Source organism: Leucoraja erinacea, chromosome 10 (assembly GCF_028641065.1).
Source record: "Leucoraja erinacea ecotype New England chromosome 10, Leri_hhj_1, whole genome shotgun sequence".
In the NCBI taxonomy this organism is placed as follows: Eukaryota; Metazoa; Chordata; class Chondrichthyes; order Rajiformes; family Rajidae; genus Leucoraja; species Leucoraja erinaceus.
Window position 1 is genome coordinate 22,876,420 of NC_073386.1, and position 26,624 is coordinate 22,903,043.

General features: G+C 43.1%; 1 protein-coding gene across 5 annotated transcripts in view; it reads left to right on the forward strand.

Annotated features, from left to right (window-relative positions):
* mast2 (microtubule associated serine/threonine kinase 2) overlaps positions 1-26,624 on the forward strand; it is a 323,001-nt gene that overhangs the window by 100,973 nt on the left and 195,404 nt on the right. For all 5 annotated transcript variants that reach the window (XM_055641697.1, XM_055641698.1, XM_055641700.1 and 2 more), the window contains one exon: positions 22,051-22,082. In XM_055641697.1, coding sequence (XP_055497672.1) covers positions 22,051-22,082 — 32 coding nt within the window. The remainder of the gene's footprint in view (positions 1-22,050; positions 22,083-26,624) is intronic.

The window sequence follows — 26,624 nt, forward strand, 5'->3', positions numbered from 1 at the left end:
TGGTTTCTTCACCGTATTATCTCATTTCGTTTGCGGGACATCCTCTTGAGTTCTGCAACTTTGCTGCTCCCCCTCCCTTCTGTTCGGCTACACCAGAGCATGATGCCCTCGACTCTCTCGACATGGGTTCGTCCTCCGTCCGCGCGACACCCGTCGGCTCTTTTGGGTTGGGACCGGGCACGTATTTCTTTGACGGGCGCTCATTCGTCGTGTCGTGCGGGCGGTTGCTGGTCGGCCAATTTATGTGTTTGGTGATTTGTTGGCTGCTTTTTGTTTCTGTGATTCCGGGGATCTGCGTGTTGCTGTTTTGGGTGGTGGTTTCCTCGGGGGTTGGAGCGGTACACCCGCGGGCGGTTGTCCCGGTGGTTTATTTGTTTGGTTTCGGTTGTTTTGTTCTCTTTTTGGTGGCTCGGTGTGTGCACCTGGCTATTCTGTGGTGGTCTTCAGTCTTGACACTTTTAGTGGGGTCTTAGTCTCTAGCCTACGGAGTTCCGATCGACAGTTTCTGACCCTCCTCCCTCCCCACACGAGTCGTTTGTGTTTTCGTGGCTTGTCTCCTCTGTTGGCTGTTGTTCTGTTAATTGGTGGTCCCTAGCTAGCGTGCTGGCGGGTGTTGGTTGGGGAGTGCCGGGGGTCGTGGGCGTTGCTTTGGGTCTCGAGCTACCATATATGTGCCGCGTTGTTCGCATTGGTGATGGCTCCTGGGTAGGTGTTCCGGCCCCCCTCCCTGCACCGAATTGCTACCCTTGGTACCCCTATCCAGTTCTCCTCTTTCGATTGTTTCTTCCTTTCAACTCGGGTGCCTGAAACGCGCGTTCCCATCGCCCAACGAGACATTTTGCTCGCCCCAGCGTTATAGGCACAGACCACACGTCGAGAGATCCTGGATCTCTCCCTCCCTCCTACCCCTTCACCCCCCCCGCACCCCCCCCGGTCTTGCCGAGCGCCCCCCCACGCCCCGAACCACACGCCCCCCCCGCCCCCACTTGAGATCACCCACCCACACCGACACCCCACATCGCCCCCACCCACACCAACCACCCCCCCCAACACACACACCCCAACAACCCCCCCCACGAACACACACACTCACCACCACACACACCAGCACACACACACACACACACACACACAACACACATCACACACACGACACCAGCTTCTGGGCCCACCACGGCCACATCACACACAACAACCACACACACACACCACCCCACACGGTAACACCAACACACCCGGCACACAAACACACTACACACACCCAGTGCACATACACAACTGTGCCCAGCACACAAACAACTGCACTTTGCACACAACTTGGGGAACACAGCTGCGATTTCAAACACACATGGCCGACATCAGCTGGTCAGCCCAAGCCCTACTCAGCACACACACACCCTACAACGACACACACCACACAACACAAACACACCCCCCTCCACACACACAACCCACACCCACACCCCAGGCTACAAGGGCTCACACACCACACATACACACATTTGCACACACACACACCCCACACCGAACAAGACCCACAACAATCACACACACACACACACACACAACACATTTACACCCACAAACGGCCTATCCACAAAGCCACACACACACCCCATCACACACGTAGTGGACTGCACACACCACACACATACTGGTGAGGCAACCACCACCACAGCACCTCACACACACACAAGACACACGATCACCCACACACACCACAAACCGACCACCACACACACCACAGGACACAAAACCCGGCCCCTGCACACACCACCCCCAATCATATCTCACCAAACACACCATCACATCCCTGACCTTTGGATCACTCAAGTCCTTTCTCACAATTTCTCTCATATTTTCCCACAGCTTCTTTTTTTTTTCCCCTTCACTTACTCAAGCCACCTCCTACCGCAACACACCACACGCCGGGACACTGTATCTGGTGACCCACTTAACTACCCGCTCATACCCACGGTCGACCCCCAATGCTGGCGTCCTTCGGGGTCAGGCACCGCATCTCTGGATGACCGACGCGTGGTGTGATGTTCAGGGTCCAAAACAGACCCCCCTAACTTACCCAGGCCTGCTGGGCCCAGGAGGGGGGGATACCGCTCTGCCTACTACCTGTTTGTGCTGCCGGCGGACCCCATGCGCGCCCCCACACCCCCACCCCACCCCCCCCACATGACACCGTCACACCCCCCGCAGAACCCCCCCCCGGCCACCTCACCCCTCCCCTAAACTTCCACGCAGCACTTAGGTATCGGTGGCCCCCCAGCCTCTTGGCCGCATTCCTTGAGAGGCACCCACGCCCCCCCCATGGGCCCCAACAACTACCAACAGACCCACCAATCCCTAGTAACCCACAACAAACCCAATTCCCCCACCAGTCGCGTACTCATTGCCACCACTGAATGCGAACACAAACCCATCCCGTAGCTGAACACACCGCCATCCTGAAAAACATCGTGCGTTCCATTTTATTTTCCATCGGTCTATCAAACAACGATACTGCCTGTTAAGAGTGGATTTCTTGTTCCCGCACTGTTCACCGCTGTGCTTCGGACACAACACACTGTTGTCCTTATTTTATCCCTATTACACCTTTTAATCAGTAGACCATTGGTTTGAAGGTTCCTAACCGTTACCCCAAACCACAACGTTTGAACCCAGCCCTTGTGTGTATCTCTGATGGTGCCCTACAGTCTTTTGCCAAAAACCCGCCTTCTCTTGATCGCCCTCCTTAAACACGTTCTCTCACCAGCAACCACCCCCCGCAACTTGGCTCGACGACTCCTCCCTTGAAATTCCCCGGGGTGCCTTCCCCCAAACCATCCCCCCTGCTCCAGACTTGCCACTTGCGCATTACGTCTGTATCCTAGTTAACTACTTTATCTCCCCGTGCTGACATCTTACAATGTCCATCTGTCTCCCCCAGAAAATCGTAAACACTGCCTACCTCTCTGCCCGCCGGGTCGATCCAAACGAGCACAGCTCACCCTAACTCACCGAGTAATCCCGAAAAAAAGAGCAGCATAGTGGACACATCCCCTCAGCAGCCTCACATCCCAGACACACTGATGTACTATTAAAATCCAACAATAATAGGAACACAGGGAGCGACCCAGTAGATCATGCCCCTTAAAAACCTAACCATGACCCGCTGGCTTTGCAACCGATACCCCACACGCCCACCCATAACACCACAAGACCAAGCCCAATCTGCCACAATTCCTTTCCTGCCAACATATCTCGAATGTAGTCGTGACAAAAATACAAAATTGCACCTGAAAACTTCAAAACTTGCCTCTGGGCATCGCGCCCTCATGGACCCAAAAGCACCTGCCGAATACATATGCAACACTTACACATGACTAGTATATATCAATACACTCCCAGTGCAAGGCCATCCACACGCCCAATATTCCACCCCCATGCGCTACAACACAGCGGGAGGCATCCAGGCGCAAGAGCGCCAGAGTGAGTCGCAAATTGGAGGAACAGCACCTCATATTTCACTTGGGTAGTTTACACTCCAGCGGTATGAACATTAACTTCTCTAATTTCAGATTGTCCTTGCTTCCTCTCTCCTTCCCCTCCCCCTTCCCAGCTTTCCCACAAGCCTACTGCCTCTTCCTTTCTTTTTCCCGCCCCCGATATCAGTCTGAAGAAGGGTCCCGACCCAAAATGTCCCCTATTCCTTCTCTCTATAGATGCTGCCTCATCCGCTGAGTTTCTCCAGCATTTTTGTCTACATATGCAGCATATGCAGTTATTTCTTAAACATAGTAACAACAGCTTTCATTTTATGGCCTCTTTAATTTGGAGGAAAGTTCCAATGTTTGATGGGAATGCAATCAGACAGAAAAGGATGCTGATAATGTGCAGGCATAAAACAGTCAGAGTTGGTTGAGATCAGCGTGTCTCTTCAAATAAAGTGTTAAGGAGATTAGGGGTTATGGGGTTTACTCAAGCTTGAAAATGCATGTTTGTTGATGGTTATTGTTGGCAGGAACTTTCATTCATGCTAAGTTGGCTTCATTGTTCAGGCACCAATACGAGATTTGGATATAAATATCTGAATATGATGGGTTGAATAAATGTTGGGACAAAGAAATTAAAAGTACCAGAGCAGCTTGAATGCTTTGCAACTAATGTAGAGGTTCTGCAACATAGGCATTGTTATAATTAACCAATATACAAAGCTAATTTACACAGCCCACACAAATGCACTTAAGCAAACAAGGAGATACAGGAAACTGCAGATGCTAGTTTACAAAAAAAGACACCGAGTGCAGGAGTAGCTCTATGGGTCAGGCAGCATCTCTCAAGAACATGGATAGGTAACATTTTGTGTCTGTCTTTTTTCAGCAAACAAGTGTTTCTTAAAATTGATGAGTTCAAACCCTTGGCTTGCAGATAATGCTGCTTCTCAGATGGCTACAGGTTCACGATGCATTATGTAGTGTGATGTTTCAATGTAGTATTAGGAGATTGCTGCACTTCAGGAGATCTCACCTTTCAGATTAATTGTTGCATTCTCATAGTACCACGTTTGGAAAAGTGGCCTAGTTCCGCTAGTACTTTGTCAATAGTATCATTTAAACAGATGATCTGACCATTTATCATTGCAGTTGTTTCTGAGATCTTGAGCTAATTGTATTTCTCTCAATGAAATCAATGCTTAATTTGTCATGAAATACTGTGGGATATCCTGAAGATGTGAGAGATGTATACAAATGTTCTTTTTTATTTAGTTTGAAGAGTGCATGTTTATCTTTGTTTACGTAATTAAAATAGGGGATTTTCAGCTGTTCTTAAAAATAAATGTGTAATACCATTAATAATTTATCCAGCGCTCCAATCGAAGTAACGTAATGATGTATCAACAATAATGAAACGTGGTGCTGTACATTCGGTGCTAATTGAGTATATACTATATATTTTCAATTCAGTCACTCTGAAGGTTCTTCTGTCATTCATCACCTTTCAGCTGAAATTGTTGCATAGTTCTCTATGATAGGCATCTATAACTAAATTAAAGTTTCACTTTATAGCTGTTTGTGTTTTTTCTATTTTTGAAGAATGGGCTAAAACTATTTCCTGAGACCAGTGTGTATCCTGCAAATTTTGCTCTGGCTGGTGTCTGTATTGTTTCAATATTTTAGGTCTCATTACTGCAGGCAGCTTCCTTGCAAATCTTGTGCGCATTATTCAGAAGCTTACCATTACTTCTCTACTTTTATATACTTCAGGTTTTGTAATAATGGTTGGAATTTTATTCGTTTTGTTTTATGACTTTATCAGCCTGAGATGCTACCTTCAATTTCCAGGGTGCCTGTAAACATACATCCTCCTGTTATTTTGCATTCATTCAAAGTATGCAATTTAAAGAAAAAGCATCTACAGTATTTGCATAAAAAAGTCATTGAATAGCAAGCGGCAGGTTTTAACTTCTCTCTTCCATCTCGCTGTGGCTTTTTATGCAATTCTCTAGATTTAACTTTGCAGTCAAATTCAAATTTTGATGCAATTCCATCTGTGGTTTATATTATCCATCCCAACTGCTCTGAAAAATGGCTACACTCAGCATTTTCTCTTGCATATTTTTTAATTTAGTTTGGTTTCTTATCCCTATCCCACATTCCTCGGTCTTATCAGATACTCAGTTAATACTTTGTCAAAGGCATTTCAAAAGTTTATGTACATAATATCTCCATATTGATTTGATTCTTGAGATATAGTATAATTTCAGATCAGCACTGCTCTCCATATCTCTTGTGATCATTGGGCCTTGAAGCATTATTTTTTCTATCTAAATCATTTATTTTATACCATTTATATGTCATTCATTATTGCATAATTTTGAGGGAATTTTCCTGCAGAATTAAAGGAATTTGAATGACCAGTCTGCCAGGAGTAATGAACGAACATAGTCAAGTGAAATAAAAAAAACTTTTGGTGGCAGAAATCGAAGAAAAACATTAAATGCTGGAAATAATCGACAGGTTAGTTAGTGATCATCTGTGAAAGAATTCCCATAAGGGATCTTTCTTCCAAAGTATTAATGCCTTTTTGCCACAGAAGGTAGTTGAGGCCAGTTCATTGGGTATATTTAAGAGGGAGTTAGATGTGGCCCTTGAGGCTAAGGGGATCAGGGGATATGGAGAGAAGGCAGGTACGGGATACTGAGTTGGATGATCAGCCATGATCATATTGAATGGCGGTGCAGGCTGGAAGGGCCGAATGGCCTACTCCTGCACCTATTTTGTATGTTTCTATGTTTTTTTCACTGCTGCTGCCTGACCTGCGTAGTATTTCCAGCATTCTTTTTATCATAAACTCTAAGTATATATTTTGTTGTGCAGTAAAAAGATAGTCTTCGGCAGTTCATAATCTAAAATGGTTTACATCTTGGTCAGGCGTCTTTAAAAGCTCTCTGGAGATGTATTACAATGGGATAATGCTGCAATTTGTAACTGTCAACATATGCAGTCATTAATTTATGAAATCCACAGCAATTTCTGTCATATACAATTGCGAATATAAGTAAAAATATTCAGAAATTGCTGTCAATCTTACCAAGTTCATCCACTGTGGTGGAGTGTGGTGTTTCTATTAGTATGGAATCGCTGATTGAATGTGAACTTCAACCTCCTTTGAGCAAAAACCTCCGTGGGTCAGGCAACATCTGTGGAGACAATGGACATACAGTGTTACAGATTGTGATCTTTCTTCAAACTGATGTAGCTGGAGGAAGAAAACTGGAAAAGAGGGTTGGGGAAAGCCTGTCAAGTGATGGACGGACTGGGGTGGGGGCAGCAGGGGTGTTGGGGGAGGGTTATTGTCAGATGGGTGGAGATGGTGACGAAGGTTAGAGAGTAAAAGAGACAAAAAGGTGTCGGGGAAAGAAACAGGGTTGGAATGAAATGTAAAGCTGGTGGGAAGGTTGTAGGTGAAAGGGACTGCAAGGGGAAGGATGAATGAGGGAAATGGGGAATTAGGAGACGGGATGGGGAGTTGGGCAGAGAGAGAGATGAGCGAGTGGAGGAAGGGAAGGAGCAGGGTGATCTCTTTTTGAACCCACCAGAGAAGAAGATTCCAGAAATTCACAATCCTGTGAGTGAACAATTCTTCTATATCTTAGTGCTAAATGAGTTTCCCTATCTAACGACTATGACCTTGTTTAAGACTCTCTAGCCAGAACATATAGCATGGGATCCAAGGAGAGGTAGTTGACTGCATAGAAAATTAGCTTAATGGAATGAAGCAGAGGATGATGGTGTAATGTTGTTTTTTGGACTGGAGGCCTTCATCAGTCAGAGTATTGATTATAGAAGTTGGGAGGTCATTGATGAGGTCAATTTACAGTATTGTGTTCAGTTTCAGTCACCCTGTTATAGGAAAGATGTTCAGCTGTAAAAGGTGCAAAGAAGATTTACAAGGATGTTTCGAGGACTTGGGGACCTCCACTCTCAGAAGAGGTTGAGCAGGCTGGGCATTTATTCCTTGGAAATCAGGAGGATGAGGGATGATCTTATTGAGGTGTACAAGGTCATGAGAGGAATAGATAGGGTAAATGTGCAGAGTCTTTTGCCCAGATTGGGTGAATTATGAACCAGAGGACATGGGTTTAATGGAAGGGGGGGGGGGGGGGGCGATCTAATAGGAAGGTTAGTTAAATTTTTGTGTTAAATTTTAGTGTGTATTGTGTGTTCTTTTTAAGTGTATCGCTGCTGGCAAATTCATTTCACTGCACCTTCGGGTGTATGTGACGAATAAAATTTACTTTGACTTAGAGGGGCAACCTTTTTACACAAAGTGTGGTACGTATATGGAATTAACTGCCGGAGGAGGTAATTGAGGTAGGTACTGTCACAATGTTTAAAAAACATTTGGACAGGTACATCGATAGGATAGGTTTAGAGGGATATGGGCCAATGGAGGCAGGTGAGACTAGTGTAGGTGGGGCATGTTGGTACCAGCCACTGTTTGTTTTGGTGGTCATATTCTCAAATAGAGAATGTTTTTTATTTTTACTAGTTTGTTTTTTGGAACTTTTTAGATGCAAAGAAAATGCCTTTGCACTGATATGAACTCTCAATACGATTAGATAGTTGAATGTATAGCTGAAAGACTGGCATAAAATGATGTTTGGTGTATTCTCAACATTGTTTTATTATTATATCTCACTGGCAACCTTAAACGTCAATTGATGCTAAGAGGATCCCAGTCTTGCTCACAAGTTATTAATTGGCACACTCTATATCACAAGTCAAAATGACCGTTAGACATATTATGTAACTGAACATACTAACATTTTAACCCTGCAGTAGCAGATAGAATTTGTAATTACTCGAACTTAAATTGTGAGTTAGAAGCTAGAATCAGCAATAATGACCATGACATTTTAGATTTTTGTTCAAAACTTTCTGGTTCACTAGTGTACTATTCCAGCACTTGTATCACCTGTGGCACAGTCTGTAGATTCCAGGGAGGACTCTTCAACCACCTCAGAACCCACAAACCTGTAATGGAAGGAAGTCATCTTCAACCAAAAGGACTGACAGAGAAGGCTTGCATTAGCACTGTGTTATTGTGCATCTGCTGTGATCATTATTCTCTCTAGTAACTTCTGCATCATGATTATCTGCTGACCTTTGATTTTGTATCGTCCCATCATAGGACTTGTTTCTTGTGATAATTCACAATGAACGATGGTTGTTTTCAGCAACAAAAACCCCCAAACATTTGAAACTCAAAGTATTCAGAAGTTTCACCAAACCTCCCTTGGTTGAGGATTGGTAACAATGAGCAACAACAAAACAGTTTCACACTGCTCTGCATTTCAATATTATTGCCGGATTGGAGAGATACTTCATCTTTCTGGAAATGAACCATGTAACAAACATTTGCTTTGTTTCTGTTTATATAGAATTATATAGAACTCTGCATACAAATATTCATTAGGATGTTAAAAAAAATGCATCTATATTTTTATAGACTGTGCATGAAAAAATCAATGCAGAAAAGGTTTTCAAGGATTTTACTGTGACTGGAGAGGGCTTGATTTATCGATAGGCTGGGGCTACTTTATCCAGCGCATAGACGGATAAGTGGTGACATCATAGAGTATTTAAAAAAAAAACATGAGGGGCGTAGATAGTTGAATGGTCTTTTTTCCCCAAGATAAGGGAATCCAAAGCTAGAGGGCAAAGATGAGGGGGAAAAGATTTAAAAGTGACCTGAGGTACACCTTTTCCACACAGATGGTGGTGCATATAATTGAATGACTTGCCAGAGAAGGTAGTCGAAGTGGGTTCATTTACAAATTTAAAAGACATTAAGACTGGTATATGGATAGAAAATGTTCTGAAGGATATAGGTCAAGCGCAGGCAAATGGGACTAGCTGAGATAGGCAAGTTGGGCGAAGGTCCTGTTTCCATGCTGTATACCTTTTGCGGACAAAGATAAAGGAAAATGTCTTGGACAAAAACTCTTGTCATGCCCTTCTATTAATGCCATCTGAACCCCAAAATGTACTACTATTTTACATTGTCTCAATTATTTTGCATAAAGTGAAGTACAAATGTAAATGGTGGAGGTGCTGCATTCCTGTTACACAAAATGTTCCTGAATTCATTGATTATAACAAACCCTGGTCCAGGAGCTCTTGTATTTTTAAGGTGGCACTTGTTTGCCCCCACCCACTTAGCAAGTATAGTGTAAAGGATTCAGCAGAGCCTTCTGTTGAGTATAAGATCCCAAGTGCTGTGCATACAAGAGCCGGGGAAATCTGGTAGGATGACAATTGCTAGGGAGTTGTGGAAAGGGGACTTGAGGGTACGGTGGTGGTGGAGTAAGGGAGTATATGGTCTGGAGCTTGGGATGTTGAGGTTTTGGGAATTTGAGGAGAAGGAGTCGTTTTGAGGGGAGAAGGTTAGACATGTGGCTGTATGTTGAGGAAAGAGTTGCACTTGGATCGACTATGATCCTTGCATGAAGGACTAGTTTACGTACAGTTAGATTGTATGCTTTGTGCAGGAAAAAGGCTGTGCATGAACAAAAAATTCAAGCTTCTTATCTTTTATTGAATATAAATAGGAATTTCAAAATGGGATCACAATTTGAAATGCCAAGATTTTCATTCGTAGTTAAAACTTTGTTGTAAGGAAGATTCTTGCTTGAAACTCAAAATAGATTGAAAGCAATATAAACATGTTGTTGCTGGACTGTTCAGTGGTGAGGTCCCACATGTTTAAGGGGGGAGCTGAGTTTCAAGAGGTAAACAGATGTTCTAAATTAATCATCTGCACAGTCTTCAATGCTGGTGTAATGACATCTCACAGGAAATACACCAATTGACAGTTCTTGAGCATTTCAAGGGAAATTTATTTTATATCTACCTAATATTTTGCATCTAATTTGTCAATTGCAAGCTAAGGAAGTAGTTTTTCCCCCTGATATTCTGCAGTTAAAAAGTGTTAATTATATCAGATTTAGTTGCAATATACCAATGATCCAAGTACCAATGATTCATCTCTCACTAAATATATTTATATTTTACCCATAATTGAGAAGACTAGAGTGTATCATAGCACTGTATTGGTAATGCTTAGAAGGCCAATATTAACAAATAATAGCCAACAGGAACAAGTTGAAAGATTCCGTAAATTGTATGCTGAATTACACACATGTAATGGATAAAATAATTCTGGTGATTGAATTACTGATCTTGAAAATGAGTTCCTGCATTGGTTATTAAAGTAATTTGGATAATCATTATTTTGGGCAGTCCCTTGGAATTGAGGATGATTTGCTTCTACAACAGTGTTGTGGGAACTGATGTGGTTGCGAAAGACATAGAAAATAGGACATGGAGCTATGCAGCACTGGAACAGGCTCTTTGGTCCATGATGCCTGCCAAACATGATGCCAACTTAAACTAATCCCTTCTCTTTGAATATGATCCACATCCCTCACAGTGGTCTCTCAGTGAATGCTGGGCTCTGGGAAGTGTTGTAGAGCAGAGGGATCTAGGAGTTTAGACATATAGTTCCCTGAAAGTGGTAGACGGGTGGTCAAGAACGCTTGCAGCACATTGGCCTTAATCAGTCATAGAGTATTGAGTATAGAAGTTGTGATGTTAAATTTTAGTTGTACAAGACATTGGTGATGTCACATTTGCAGTGTTGTGTTCTGTTTTGACCTCTGAGTTAGAGGAAAGATATTGTTGAACTGGAAAGGGTGCAGGAAAGATTTACGAGGATTTTTCCAGGACTCAAGGGCTTGAGCTATACGTAGATGTTGAGCAAGCTAGGAATTTATCCTTTGGAATGCAGGAGGATGAGGGATGATCTTCTAGAGGTGTATAAGATCATGAGAGGAATCAATAGGGTAAATGCAGAGTAGGGCAAAAAGCACCAAAGGGCATGGGTTTGAGATGAGCGTGGAAAGATTTAATAGCTACCTGAGGGGCAACATATTCACACAAAAGGTAAGTTTTATGGAACAAACTGCCAGAGGAGGTAGTTGAGATGGGCACTATAACAACATTTAAAAGACACTTGGAAGAGTCCATGCACAGGAAAGGTTTAAAAGGATATGGGCCAAATGCCGGGACGTAGGACTAGTGCAAGTAGGACATCTTGTTTTGCATGAGCAAATTGGGCTGAGATGCCTGTTTCTGTGCTCTATGATTCTATTTCTTTATGATATTGGTGACAACTGTGGCATGTTCATTGAGGTTTGGTGATGAATCCCTGTGGCCCAATCTACCAGTTCGAAGCAGTCCTGTAACCATTTGTCAGTTTTAACTGCCCTCCTTGCCACTGCCAATGCTCTTCCGTCTGTCTGAATACGTTGGGTCTGTTTTCATGCTGTATGACTCTATTACATTCCTATTTCCTAAACTAATCAAGAAACAAAGTCCTCGAGTAACTCAGCGGAGCTTGCAGCATCTCTATAGAGAATGGATAGGTGACGTTTCAGGTCGGGACCCTCCAGCCTGAATAAGGGTCCTGCCCTGAAACATCATCTATCCATGCTCCACAGAGATGCTGCCTTACCCACTGACTTACTCCATTCTTTGTCTTTTTTTGTAAACCTGTATCTGGAGATCTTTGTCTCCATGTCCTAAACTAATCGCTTTTATTTCACCGCCTTCCCAGAGGTGCTATGTATTGTTACTGTGAACTCTACCTCATTTGGTAATTCCGTTATTGTACCTTCATTTATTTTTGCATTACAATTTTGCACCATTCTGCTGTTCTGCAATCCTATTTGTTATTATTAAAGGTGTATTGTTTACTCTGTGAGGTTTATGTGAGCAAGGAATTTCATTGCACCCTGTTACAGCAGTAAACTAATCAAACTTGATATTAAGGAATGGTAGTTACATTTGCACAATTTCTTCTAATATGAGAAATTTGTTTTTGCTTCTTTGTAAACTTGGTGAGCAAGTTCTTAGTGTTCAAGAAGGAACTGCAGATGCTGGAAAATCGAAGGTACACAAAAATGCTGGAGAAACTCAGCGGGTGCAGCAGCATCTATAGAGCGAAGGAAATAGGTGACGTTTCGGGCCGAAACCCTTCTTCAGACTGATAGGGGGTGGGGTGGGGGAGAAGGAAGGCAAAAGGGGAGGAGCCCGAGGGCAGGGGGATGGGAGGAGACAGCTCGAGGGTTAAGGAAGGGGAGGAGACTGCAAGGGCTAGCAAAATTGGGAGAATTCAATGTTCATGCCCGCCGGCCGCAGGCTACCCAGGCGGAATATGATGTGCTGTTCCTCCAATTTCCGGTGTTGCTCACTCTGGCAATGGAGGAGACCCAGTACAGAGAGGTCGGATTGGGAATGGGAGGGGGAGTTGAAGTGCTGAGCCACCGGGAGTTCAGGTAGGTTCTTGCGGACTGAGCGGAGGTGTTCGGCGAAACGATCGCCCAACCTCCGCTTACTCTCACCGAGGTAAATCAGCTGGCATCTCATCTACTGCACACGCTGCTCTAGGTTGGAGGAGATACAGGTGAACCTTTGTCGCACCTGGAACGACTGCTTGGGTCCTTGAATGGAGTCAAAGGGGGAGGTAAAGGGACAGGTGTTGCATTTCTTGCGGTTGCAACGGAAAGTGTCCGGGAGAGGGCGGAGGAATTGGGAGTAGGGGATGGAGTCCTTACAGGGGGAGGGTGGGAAGACGTGTAGTCCAGATAGCCATGTGAGTCAGTGGGTTTGTAGTGTATGTCGGTCAGAAGTCTATCCCCTGCGATGGAGATGGTGAGGTCAAGGAATGGTAGGGAAGTGTCGGAAATGGTCCAGGTGTATTTGAGTGCCGGATGGAAGTTGGTGGTGAAGTGGATGAAGTCAGTCAGTTGTGTGTGGGTGCAGGAGGTGGCCCCAAAGCAGTCGTCAATGTAACAGAGGTAGAGGTCGGGGATGGGCGCCTGGTAAGTATTGATGGGGCCCTGGCTCGTTTCGCCGAACACTTCCGCTCAGTCCGCAAGAACCTACCTGAACTCCCGGTGGCTCAGCACTTCATCTCCCCCTCCCATTCCCAATTCGACCTCTCTGTCCTGGGTCTCCTCCATTGCCAGAGTGAGCAACACCGGAAATTGGAGGAACAGCACCTCATATTCCGCCTGGGTAGCCTGCGGCCGGCGGGCATGAACATTGAATTCTCCCAATTTTGCTAGCCCTTGCTGTCTCCTCCCCTTCCTTAACCCTTGAGCTGTCTCCTCCCATCCCCCTGCCCTTGGGCTCCTCCTCCTCCCCTTTTTCCTTCCTTCTCCCCCCCCCCCACCCCCTATCAGTCTGAAAAAGGGTTTCGGCCTGAAACATCACCTATTTCCTTCGCTCCATAGATGCTGCTGCACCCGCTGAGTTTCTCCAGCATTTTTGTATAGAGCAAGTTCTTAATAAGGGGATCTAAAGTTACTGGAGTCCAGGCTCAGCAGCAGGAACATCAACAGACACACTCAAGTCCAATGCAGACCATTTATCTGAAGTTTCGGCAAAGGTTCTTGGTTATTTAAGTTATGAATCCTCAAAATTTGACACACCTCTTAAAATTGCAGGTTGCATCAGTTCAAGAATTAGATCTGGATTGTCATTTTGTATGCTGCTGGCAGACCCTATTATGTGACATTCTACTTCCAATGCGAAACAAGAATGATATTTCCTTTAGATCCATAAAATGCTCAGCATCCAGTTAATGATAATGATATATTTGACAATAAAACAATGATAATCATGCAATTTGTTTAGTTCAGTGGTAGGCAGGGGGAGGGGCAGGTTCATATGTTGTGCTACACAAGAACAGCTGAATCATAAATGTACTGGAAGCTTAATGTCTCATGTGATGTGTTTGCTTAATTTGGTTTGCTTTTGATTTAGTTTTCTGCCGAAGGTTGTCAAGATGGAACACGTGTAATTTGCATTTTCATGAATCTGGATATATAATTGTAATTCATAATGCTTGGCAATCAACGACACTTCATTTTTTCCCACTTTATGCTTTATGCAAGGTGTTTAAACGCTTACGGATGACACAAAGCTGGGAGGCAGTGTGAGCTGCCAGGAGGATGCTATGAGGTTGCAAGGTGACGTGGATAGGTTGGCAGGGCTCTCACTTAACTTTTTTTCACTGTTTTTAGGTTGCCGAATGACAGTTTAGGTGGTCATTTAAGACGGCTTGCATGACGCGTGTGATAATGTGCTCGGACGAAGTGCGTAGTTACCAGTCAGAATTATGGTCAATGAAACATTCACATATTATTTCTGCTTCAAATAAAGTCACAAATTAAACATATTCACCAATCAAGACATGATATATACCACAATGACATGCAGCAAAATTATAATACAGTATCTCAACTCTTTTTACGCTTTGCAATGAATGCAATTTCTATTATTTCTTTCCACTTCCAAACAAAAATGTGGTTGGATTATTCAGCATATGATCAACCTGTGTCAATAAATCCTGGACCATGGTAACGTATATGCTTAACCATGGTCCAGGATTGATGCAAGCATGTTTTCTGTGAAGGACCGAAAATTATCATGACATGGCCATAGCATAGGTCTTTTCCTCTTGAATCTTCAATCATCATTCTCTGTTGTGCCCAGTCACAGCAAGGTAAGTTGATAAAAATTTAATCGATTTGTTTGACACCTTTGGAGCAGACACAGTAACAACATCAAGAGGGGAAACATAGATACATAATATACTCTAGGATTTTGTAATTTAAAATAAATAAAGAGAATGGAAGTGTATATTGATTTTCTTTTCCTTGTAACATACTTGTTACTGTATTATTATTATTACCACCTGACCAGACCTGTATCATACTTTTGAATGTACATAGTACAGGTACCTCTTTTACTCTGTGCCCACTAAGAAGATGAGTCATGGAAGTAGGTGTTTATATTGAATCAATCATGGAACTTGGCAAGTGAGATTGCCCAGAAGGGCAATAAAAATGGCTGAAGTGGTTATTTAAAAAAAAACATTTTTGGTGGGGGGGGTGTATCAACTTTAAATGAACTGAAACATATTTGTGAGAACTTGAGTAACTTTTCTGCTTGATATTTAAATCATCTCCTGAAAAGCAAAGTAAAGACAGAGCTGTTCAAATACATCTAAAAGTCACTTTTATTGTCATCTGCGTCGCTCTCGAGCAGAGCTTTCTCCTCATCAGACTTGTCACTGTCAGTGTGAGGTCTCGAGGCAGATGCTGCAGCTGGGACTTCCTCCCTTGTCAGACCTCCTTGCCCTCATCCCACCTGCATGCCACAAGCTGATGGCTGGCCGGGGATCAAAGTCCTGGATGTTACTGGCAGCTTGGTGAGGAGCTGGTCCGTCACCTGGTCATCCTGGAGGGTACTTCTGATGGTTGTCTTCATCTGCTTCAGCCGGCTGAAGCCTCGCTCAGCTTCAGCTGAACTTGCCGGTATGGTAAGGACGAGGGTGCAGATGTTGGGTAGCTCTTCTGATGTGGAACACCATGCTGTATCACACCAACCCTTTCATAACATGACTGTTACTTGGCACTACACTGGAGCATTAGGGGGAGATCCAATGCCCAAATTTCGAGGTGGGTTTCTGATGACAAAGTGGGGGAGGACTAGTAAGCGAGAGGCAGAGACACAGAGACAGAGAGATAGAGATAGACAGAGATGGAAACAAAGACAGATAGAAAGACAGGGACAGAGGCAGGTACATGGACAGGACAGGTTTGGAGGGATATGGACCAAACGCGGGCTTTGCAGTTTCTCTCCCCCTTCCGTGGGGTGAGGGATTTAAGGGCCTGTCTCACTTGGGTGACATTTCGGCGACAGCCTGAAAAGAGGTCGTTGCGTCGTGGTCGGGTTGTGAAAGCGCGGTGTCTCCCTGTCGCCACATTGGCGACATTTGGGTGTCTCGTCATGTCGTGTGCCCTGTCACATGCTGACGTATGCTGTCCTGCGGGTGACGTCTGGTTGGGGTTGGGGACCACAGATGGACTGTAAAATATTGTTCCTTCAATGCATGGATTTTAAACATTAATATATTAAAATGAATACAATAAAATCAATTGTGCAAATGAAAAGATGTCTGAATCGTTCACTTTTATTTTGTATTGGTCCGCTTCCAGATCCAAATCACCATCTCTAACTTTTCACAGGGATGGATTCAGTGAGTGCAGACTGAACTCCCCTCTCTCCTCCACTCCCATCCCTCCTTCTCCACTCCCCCCCGACCCTTCTCCCTTCCCCCCTCCCCCCTTTCTTCCCTTCCCCCTCTTCCTCCTCCCCCCGCTCCACTCTTCTCCCCTCCTCCACTCTCCGCCCCCCTCCCCGCACATCCCCTTCCCCCCTTCTCCCATTTTCCAACCTCCGCCCCCTCGCCTTGCTTCAAAATGGGTGGTGGGTATTTAGACAGTGGCCGGAGCAGGTGGGTGGCACTGGTATAATGACAACATTGCCTGTACCCAGTTGAAAAGCCCGCTGCTTCTGGGGGTTTGGAGGGACCATTGGAAGAGAGATCTGCCTCTGGGACAACTCGTGGCCAACAGTTTAGTTCCCAAGCAGAATATGGGGGGTTCGAGTCCAACCCCTGGGGCCCCTGTGTCACATTTAGTTCAGAGATACAGTGCCCTTCGGCCCACCGAGTCCGCACCGACCAGCGATCCCCTGCACACTATTCCACACACGCTAGGGGCAATTTATACTTAAATACCAAGCCTCTCAACCGAGAGTTAGGGTTAGGGTTACCTCCCGTACTCCAAAGGCGCCCAGGTTTGTGTAAATTGTCCCTAGTGTGTGTGGGATAGTGTGCGGGGGATCGCTGGTCGCAGGCTGGGTCCAAAAATGGGGGGTGTCGGTGAAAGTGGGGGGTTGGAGAAGGGAGGTAGAGGGGGAGAAGGGTGGAAGAGGGGAGAAGAAGGGAAGAAGGGGGGAGAGGGGAGTGGAGAAGGGTGGGGGGGATGGAGAAGAGGGGTGGAGGGGAGAGGAGTTCAGTCTGCACTCATTGAATCCATCCATGTGCAAAGTTAGAGACGGTGATTGGATCTGGAAGCGGACCAATCTATCTGGAAAACTGAACGACACCGACATCTTTTCATTTGCACAATTCATTTATTGTATTAATTTTAATATATTAATGTTTAAAATCCATGCATTGAAAGAAGAATATTTTACAGTCCATCTGTGGTCCCCAACCCTAACCCTAACCCTAGCCCTAACCCTAACAAACCCGAATCGGGCGTCACCCGCAGGAGAGCATACGTCTTGCAACTTGGACAGCGGATGGCCTGATGCAAACTGTGCCGGCGTTTCTCGGAGAGCTCCTGCGTTATTCTTGCTCCCTGCCTTGCCCTGTGGAGTTACTGCTTGTTTGTGATCCAGTGACTCAGGCAGCGGATTGACGCTCAACACCGTTGCAAATGGTTCTGTTGCTCTTATTCCCTTAAAGGGCCTGTCCTACTGTGCGATTTTTTTCGGCGACTGCGGAGCTTCAGTGACTGACGCCCGTAAAACCGTCACTGACGCTCCGCAGTCGCCGAAAAAAAAGTCCCTTCCCACCCAAACCACCCCCTCTCCTGGCACTTTCCCTTGCAACTGCAGGAAATACTACACTTGTTGCTTTACCTACCCCCTTGACTCCATTCAAGGACCCAAGTAGTCTTTCCAGGTGTGGCAGAAGTTCACCTGCACCTCCTCCAACCGCCTCTATTGTATCTGCTGCTTTAGGTGTCAGCTGCCCTACATCGATGAGACCAAGCGTAGGCTTGGCGATCGCTTCGCCCAACACCTCCGCTTGGTTCGCAATAACCAACCTGATCCCCTGGTGCCTCAGCACTTCAACTCCCCTTCCCATTCCGACATCTGGAGGAAGCCAACGTGGTCACAGGGAGAATGTGCAAACTCCACACAGACAGCACCCGAGGTCAGGATCGAACCCGGGTCTTGGACGCTGTGACGCAGCAACTCTACCAACTGTGTCACTAAAATAATTAAATAAACACCAATCAAAAGTTGATTTTAGTCATGATTAGTATGAAATTGCCAGATTATTCAAAAACATACATAGTTTACCGAAAAACTTTAGCAAAGGCAATCCTTATTTAATCTGTGACTCCAGTCTAATAAGAAAATTAATGAACTTGACTGCTTTCTGAATGGAAAAAAATGGATAATATGTACTGACTTTGCCAACAACACATTTATGAATTAATTAGACAAAATTGAAGTTTATCCAAGTGAAATGTTGGCTGAAGTAAATCAGCAGCGTACTCGCATGCATGCTTTTGTTGAAAGCGGCAATGACTCCCCCATGTTCACAGTACATCAAAAATACGAGGTAATCATAATCAAGAAATCATCCCCAAAGGCATAAAATGGAAGGTCTGAGTCTATTTATTAATTGAAAGCTAAAGCTGATGTGTTATTTGTATTTATAGAGAGTATTTAAAGTATAAAACATTCAGCAGTGAATTTTCAAACAATTTATCATTTGCCTCATGGGATATTAAGGCAGTTACCCCAATAACAATGGCAGAAGTAGGTATAACAAGTAACAAAGGGATAGAAAGAAAGGCATGCAATTACTTAGCATCTTTCTCAAACACTTTACAATATATTAATATCTTTCAAAGCTATTATCACTATTATGCTCAATATGTTCTAGCAGAATTCAATATGATGATGGTCATATTTTTTTAATCGGAATACCATTTGAAATAATGTATTCAAATATTTTAGATACATTAAGGAGCAGACAGTATTTTGGTTGAAGATTTCATCCAAAATACAGCACCTCCAGCGACGTAGCATTCCCTCATTGTTGCATTGGCGTATTTAAACCAGAATTTTAATGGTCAAATCTTTAGAGCTTTCTTGAATTAGAAACTTGTGAAGCAGAAGTAAAAGTACTCCCATAGTCGACAATGACTGATGTCGAATAAAACAAAGAAAGAGTGGTAGAGAGAGATTATTTTTTAATGATGGATTTCCAGAGATTAGGTCCTTGACAGCTGGAAGTAAGAGTGCCAACAGCGGGTAATTAAAATCAAGATGCCAGAAATTAAGGAATACAGATATGTCTGACTGTTGTAGCACTGCATTACAGAAATGGGGAGTGATTTTTATGTGAGGTTACACAGAATACTGGAATAAATTAGCACAATTTATAATGTTCAAGGACTGTGCAGCAAATAGGTAGCTGGGAAATTGTTCCATTAGTTATGTCCTCAAATAACCGTGTACTTTCATGGTGTGGTTTGTATCATTGATGAAGAAATGCTACAGTTGTTATTGTGCTGATACTTGTTTTATGCTGATACTTTAATAGAGTGATCAGCACAAATTGAGAATATAGTAATAAATTATTTCCATAGTTTGGAATTTGGCATATAGGGAATTACATAATATTTCACTGCGTGATGTTATACCTTCATTTCAGGCAGTAATTGCAGTGATTTTATTCTCTTTTCATTAAATTAGAATATCCCGATTTAAACAATAGGGGTAGACACAATCATTTCATGATTTAAGCAGTGCTTTCCTGGATTTGTTTCAAACAATCTGTGCAATCTCGGACAAAAATAGTTTGTTTTTGTTCTATTTTGCTTATTCTGAGGGGTCGTATTTATTGCTGTGTGTTTCTTGCCACCTAGTGGTACAAACTCTGAATTGCTTTGATTTGCAATATGATTTTGTTAAGACTTTGGAACTGTTCAATAATAGCACATTTCCCAAAAGAAATTTATTGCATACATTTTTGGTACTCAGAATAGTAGTGTCCACAATGTGATGCAAGATATTAAAATAATGCATTAAATGTTTTTATGTGAGATTTGATTAATTGTAAAATATAGGCTAGTATAGCACAGGAAGAGGCTCTTTGGCCCAGCATGTCTGTGCTCACCATTATTCCAGAGTAAATGTATCACATCTGCCTGCAAGTAGTCTATATTTCCTATTTGTGCTTGCCTGTTTATGTTTATAAAAATTCTTCCCGGATCTGTTATCACTATCTCCATTGGCAGTGCATCCTAGCATCTATCAATATTTGTATAATAATATAGCTTTTCTTGTATAGTCTGAAGAAGGATCTCTTCCCGAAACATCACCCTTTCCATCTCTCCAGCGATGCTGCAGGTCCTGCTGAGTTACTCCAGCTTTTTGTGTCTATTTTCGGTTTAAACCAACATCTGCAGTTCCTTCCTATACATATCTTGCCTTGTATATTGCTTTCAAACTCTCCTCATCTCCCCGCCCCCACATTGCTTACCTTTAAAGCTCTGTTATGCCCTCTGTTGTTTGACATTTCCATAATGAGGAAAAGATTATCTGCACTATCAATACCTATCTTCCCTATCTATGCCAATTTGAGCATAGAGCAGTGCAGGAACTGGTCAATCGGCCCAGAATATCTGTGCTGAATACTAATCTCCTCAGCCTGCATGTGATTCTTGTTCCTCTATTCCCTGCACCTCCGTGTGCCTATCCAAAAGCCACTTAAATGCCACATTTGTGTCTGCCACCACTTGCTGCACATTCCAGCAAATTTGCACTGCAAACTTCTTTAAACTTTGGCCCTCTCACCTTAAAGCTATGTATCTCGTCCTTGACATTTGCACCCTGGAACTGTGATTTCCTGTCTCTTATTGAATTCCTGTCTCTTATTCTCAATACCCTAACCGATGAAATCATGCATATCATATGTGTCTATCTACTTTCAGTTTGTATCTACTATAAGTTTCTGTGTGACCGTCTCTCCCTGCTCCCCCTCTGGGACTGTGAGACCATCTCTCACTGTTCCCCCTCTGTGAGTCTGAAGAAGGGTCCCAAACCGAAACATCACCTATCTATGTTCCCCAGAGATGCTGCCTGACCTGTTGAATTGTTCCAGCACTTTGTGTGATTTTTATTTTTGTAACCAGCATGTCGCCAATCTACTTATGTTGTCACTTTCAGGGAGCTGTTGGCTTGAGATCTGTATGTACATCAATGCTGTTAAAGGTCTTTCCATTAATTGTCCTTGCCCTTGTATTCAACCTCGAAGTGGTGTGAAAATATTTTTTTTAAAGTGTAAACTATTTGTTCATTTTCAATGACTTCTTTAACATTTAATTTGTGTAATTTTCAATTTTGCTTTATACTCATTTTCTACAAGGAAGTATAGAATATGTGAAAATTAATTGTGCTTGACTATGAATTCGTGGCACTGGTTTATTCAAGACTGAGTAGACAATTTGGCGTTAGTGACGAAACAAGAAGATAAAATGGGCAGATCAGATTCCACTTATTCCCAGGAAGCTATTTGTGTATTTAATATTTTTTTATTTGTGAGGATTTACTTTAATGTGGTTTACAAGTAAATTATGCCTACCATATCATAAAAGGAAGGTACTGGCCATCTGTATTCGTATAACAAAAGACTTTTTTAAAAACAGCTTGTCATTACCCGTAAATTGCAAATGTTTCACGTTTTTTAAGTTAAATTGTTTGAAAACAAAATGCCATATCAACCTCTTTGTTGTTGCATTAATTTGCTTTCTTTTTTTCCTTACAGAAAGAATTAAGTTTGCCAAGAAAAGGAAGTTTGTAAGTAAACAAAATTAAACACACAGATTTATAGTTGTGATATATTGGCAGATGTTTTAAAGATTTTCTTTGTGAATTTGTTATTGTTGTAAATATGTTTGAAGCACTCAAAATGTAAATCGCTCCTCGATATTCCTCGGGTCAATTCAAATTCTGTTTGTTTGCAGAGTAAACCAAAGCACTGCAAAGTTGGCAAAATGCTGTCTCTTCCATTTCCCACACAGAATTACACATTACACACTTAGATTTCACGTCTATCCAAGCTGGCCACACTGTGTCCAGTGACATCAAGTGATAATCGCTCATGCCTTTTCATGCTAAAGGTGTTGCCAATAAGTTGCCTTTGATCTCAGTCATTATTTTTTCACCAGCTCATCTTTTGCGTGAGTCCAGACATTAAATTTGGATGGACTATCTTTTATAAGGAACATTGTTCTCAATAATTCTGCTTTGCAGCTCATTGATTGCAGTTGAAATGGGGATGGGCTATTATTTCCTCATTAGTCCAAACTGAAGCCCTCGGGCCATTTGTCGTGCTCTTTGCTGTTCCAACCGATCAGTTCACTCAACACTGAGTGGATTGAATCCAACAGTTAGTTATTTGGTAAACATTGCTGCCACAAATGGTGTGAGCTTACCAAATGTTCAATAGTAAAACCTAGCATTGTGATATAATTATGTCTGGCACTTAATTTTGCTGGAAATTTATGATTATTAAGGCATCATTTCTCTTTTTTCTTTTGTAGATAAACTTTAGGGCACTGAGGTTACATTTGAGAGCTGAACTATATACATCAAGAATAACTTTATTTTTCTTGTGATTAAACTTTGGTGAACGTCATGTCATTCAAGTTGAGGTTGTCAGTGTTATGGAGCAGACCAGAAGAATTTCGGCCTCAATGCATGTCATTTCGCAGAAGTGGCTTCTGAGATTATGAGAAGTGGTCCTTGCTTTCCAGGATTAAATCAGTAGCAAGTTTAAGACAACAATATCTGCAGAATGGTGGCTACACTTATCCTAGGAGCATATTTCATGATTTAGCATCTGGTTTACTGTTAATGCAAACTTTCTGCAGATAATACTATGTATGGATGGACGTTGACAGCTGAATGTGCAAGTACTTGAACATGTGGTTGATAGCATTTTGGAGGATAGTAACATCATGACATTGTTATCTGTTAATCATCCTAGTATGATTACTGTAATGCCAGTAAAAGCATTACCTTCTGCCATTGGAATGTTTCTGAGGAAGCATTCTGCAGTGAAGCTCACCAGGCATCTGCATATCATATATGCACCATCTGATGTTTTTCCTTGCTTCTCTTGGGAATCAGAGAGTACATTAATGCTTTGCTAAATAAAATTACATGCAGGTTTGTAGATATACGTACTGACAGGCAGACACAAGTCGGGTTGAATTAGAGATGTTTTGTCTCTTAAGCCTTTGTTGCTTCCATAAAATGCACGGAGAGACAGTTTCCTTCAGCAACCAACCGGTGACATTGACAATGTTGATGGCAACTTAACAAGGCAGCTCAACCAATGATACAAACCTCATCAATGATGTCCCACTTCCTAACTTCAATGCCTTGTCAATACATGTTCAAAAATAAATGCTGCCTTTTGAAAGGGCCTGGTATTATTCACGATTGATACAACACATTTTACACAACTAAATACATTGAATGGAAATAAATCATAAGCTGCTGCACCGAAGTGTACATGGTGACCTACTCTTTCAATTCTTGCACAAATATTGCAAACCTCTCCCTGCAGCTCTAAAAATGAGGGGAGTGGGAATAAGTACAGAGCCAGGCAAAGTAACAAAAGATGAAGTACAATGATGAGGCAATTGTTTGAAGAGCATGGGAATTGTATGTGTTTGAAGTGAAAATAAGTGCATAATAATTAGGAGCCAGACTAGGCTGCGTCCCTTGAGCCTGTTGGAATCAGAATCGTCGAGTCTTACAGCACGGAAACTGGCCCTTTAACCCAACTTAGCAATGCCGACCAAGATGCCCTATCTACGATAGTCTCGCCCATCTACACTGTTTCACCATTTAATAAGATCATGGGTAAAGGGAGAATAAGCCGTGAAACTGAAGGAATAAACCAACAAACCTAGGAAAAGGCAATAGAATAGAATGAATAGAATAGAATGCCTTTTATTGTCATTCAAACAGCTTGGTTTGAACGAAATTGCATTTTCTACAGTCAAAAGCACAGAAATGGGAGAGAAAGAGACAAAAACATCCAGGGGGCATACTATTATAAAAGTCTGAGAACTTCTGTTGTGCCAAGGAAACTAGTTTGACATTTTTTAAACCCAGCGTCTTAATAATTAATTGAGCCAAGACTTTTTTGAACTGGATTCGGATCCAGAAAGGCATAGAATACATTGTCCCAATATTGGTATTGGTTTATTATTGTAATGCGCACAGCAAAATTGTAATGAGATACAGCAAAAAACTTTGTTTGGCATGCTTTCCAGACAAATCATACCATATATGAGTGCATCGGGCAATACAAAAGAGAAAATAAACAGTGCAAAATATAGTGTTACAGCCAAAGCAGGGCTCAAAATTAACGGCTGCCCGAGTGCCAATGGCCGGCAAAAGTCCCTCCGGGCAACCTAAAAGCCGTGTCATTTTGCCCGGCTTGGCCCCCCTCTCGATCTCTCTCTGTCTCTCTCTCTCTCTCTCTCTCTCTCTGTCACTCTCCGTCTCCGCCCGCCATCCGTGTCCGGGCCGCCGAGTCTCCGTTCTCCGGCCGCTCCTCATCCGCCGGCACGGCCGGCCGCCTTGCACGTGCGCACTCCACGGCCTGCACATCCTCCCCCTGCACATGCACACAACCACGACCAGCACATCATCCAGAGCCCCGGCCACAGGGGGGAAAATTCCACCCGCCAATCGGCTGCGGAAGTCCGGATGTGGTCGAGACCCGGCCTAGGCGCCACATTTTTTTGAGGGGGGATGTTAAGGGCACTCTCATAATTTTGTCCAGATGAAAGAAGGTGCCGGAAAATTTGTAGTAGCCCGATATGATCAGCAACTGCCAAGTGTAACTCATGTGGATCATGCATTGTAAGGTTTATATGTTAAATCAATTGCATTGTTCATTGTATGAGATCAGCAATATGGATCCTGCATTCAGATGGAGCTGGATCTGTTTGACATTCATTTATATCCATGATCTGCAGCTTTATATACTTTTTATATGAGCACATGCTCAAGATTATCCATTAGTGTCTTCGTTCTAACATTCAAGCAATTTGTTGCAGCAGCCCATTTATTCAAATTGTGAATATGAAACTGCTTTACTAAAATCGGTGGTGAAAATACTGCCATGGTGGGCTTTTGCAGTGTGATCTTTTTAATTTGTGGTCATATCGTGGGTTTAATATTGGTCAGGATTAATTAACTAGTTTGTCTTCGGCTAAATTCAACGCTTTATAAAGCACTGGCTATTAACTTGTAGGGAGGAACTGCAGAGGCTGTTTTAAACCGAAGATAGACACAAAAAGCTGGAGTAAATCAGCGGGACAGGCAGCATCTCGGGAGAGAAGGAATGGGTGACGTTTTAGGTCAGGACCGCTCCTCAGACTAGACTAGACTAGTCTGAGGAAGAGTCTCGACCCGAAACGTCACCCATTCCTTCTCTCCCGAGATGCTGCCTGTCCCGCTGATTTACTCCAGCTTTTTGTGTCTAGCTTTTGGATATTAACCTGTTATTCTGGTATTATCCCAACATTCTGTGATGGGAATAAATCTTTAGCTTGGAGCTCAGCTCTCTACCGTTCTTGAATCAGGGTAGATTTTAATTGTTGGGTGTAACCACATTTTGTACTCTGTAGTCCAGTATCAGCTGTTGTGGAATTTTAAAATTAAATATTTAAACTGAGAAAATAATGGAAGAATAAAGATTTAGTGCATGGCAACAGTGGATTTTAATTACCACAGAAAACTACTTCTTTCACTTTTCTCAGTAGAGGTTATTTACTTATCCAATCCCTGACTTTTATCCTTGTCTACAGGTCTGGACCCAAAACGTCACCTATTCCCTTGCTCCATAGATGCTGCCTCACTCGCTGAGTTTCTCCAGCATTTTTGTCTACCTTAAATTTAGTTGCGTCTGGTTGAGTAACTATAGTAGGGTGAAGATTATTCCATGCTTTAATTGTGCGGGCAAACTCTATGGAGCAGCCAGCATCTCTGGATAGAAGAAATTGGATGATGTTTCGGGTAGAGACCCTTCTTTAGACTCCCTCTGGTTTTAGGGTTTTTAGTTTAATTTAAAGAAACAGTGTGGAAACAGGCCCTTCAGCCTACTGAGTCCATGCCGACCATATATACAGTTGTATACCAAGCTGTGATACATCTGGATGAGATGCTTTCTAAGGTTACAGTATCTGTAAAATTTAGTAACCTAGTTAGGGGGACAGACTGCAAACAGGATTTCTGTATGGTGTGTTGCCTCCCTGGGCCAGGGCCAGAATGTCTCTGAGTGATTGCAGAATATTCTCAAGGGGGAGGGTGAGC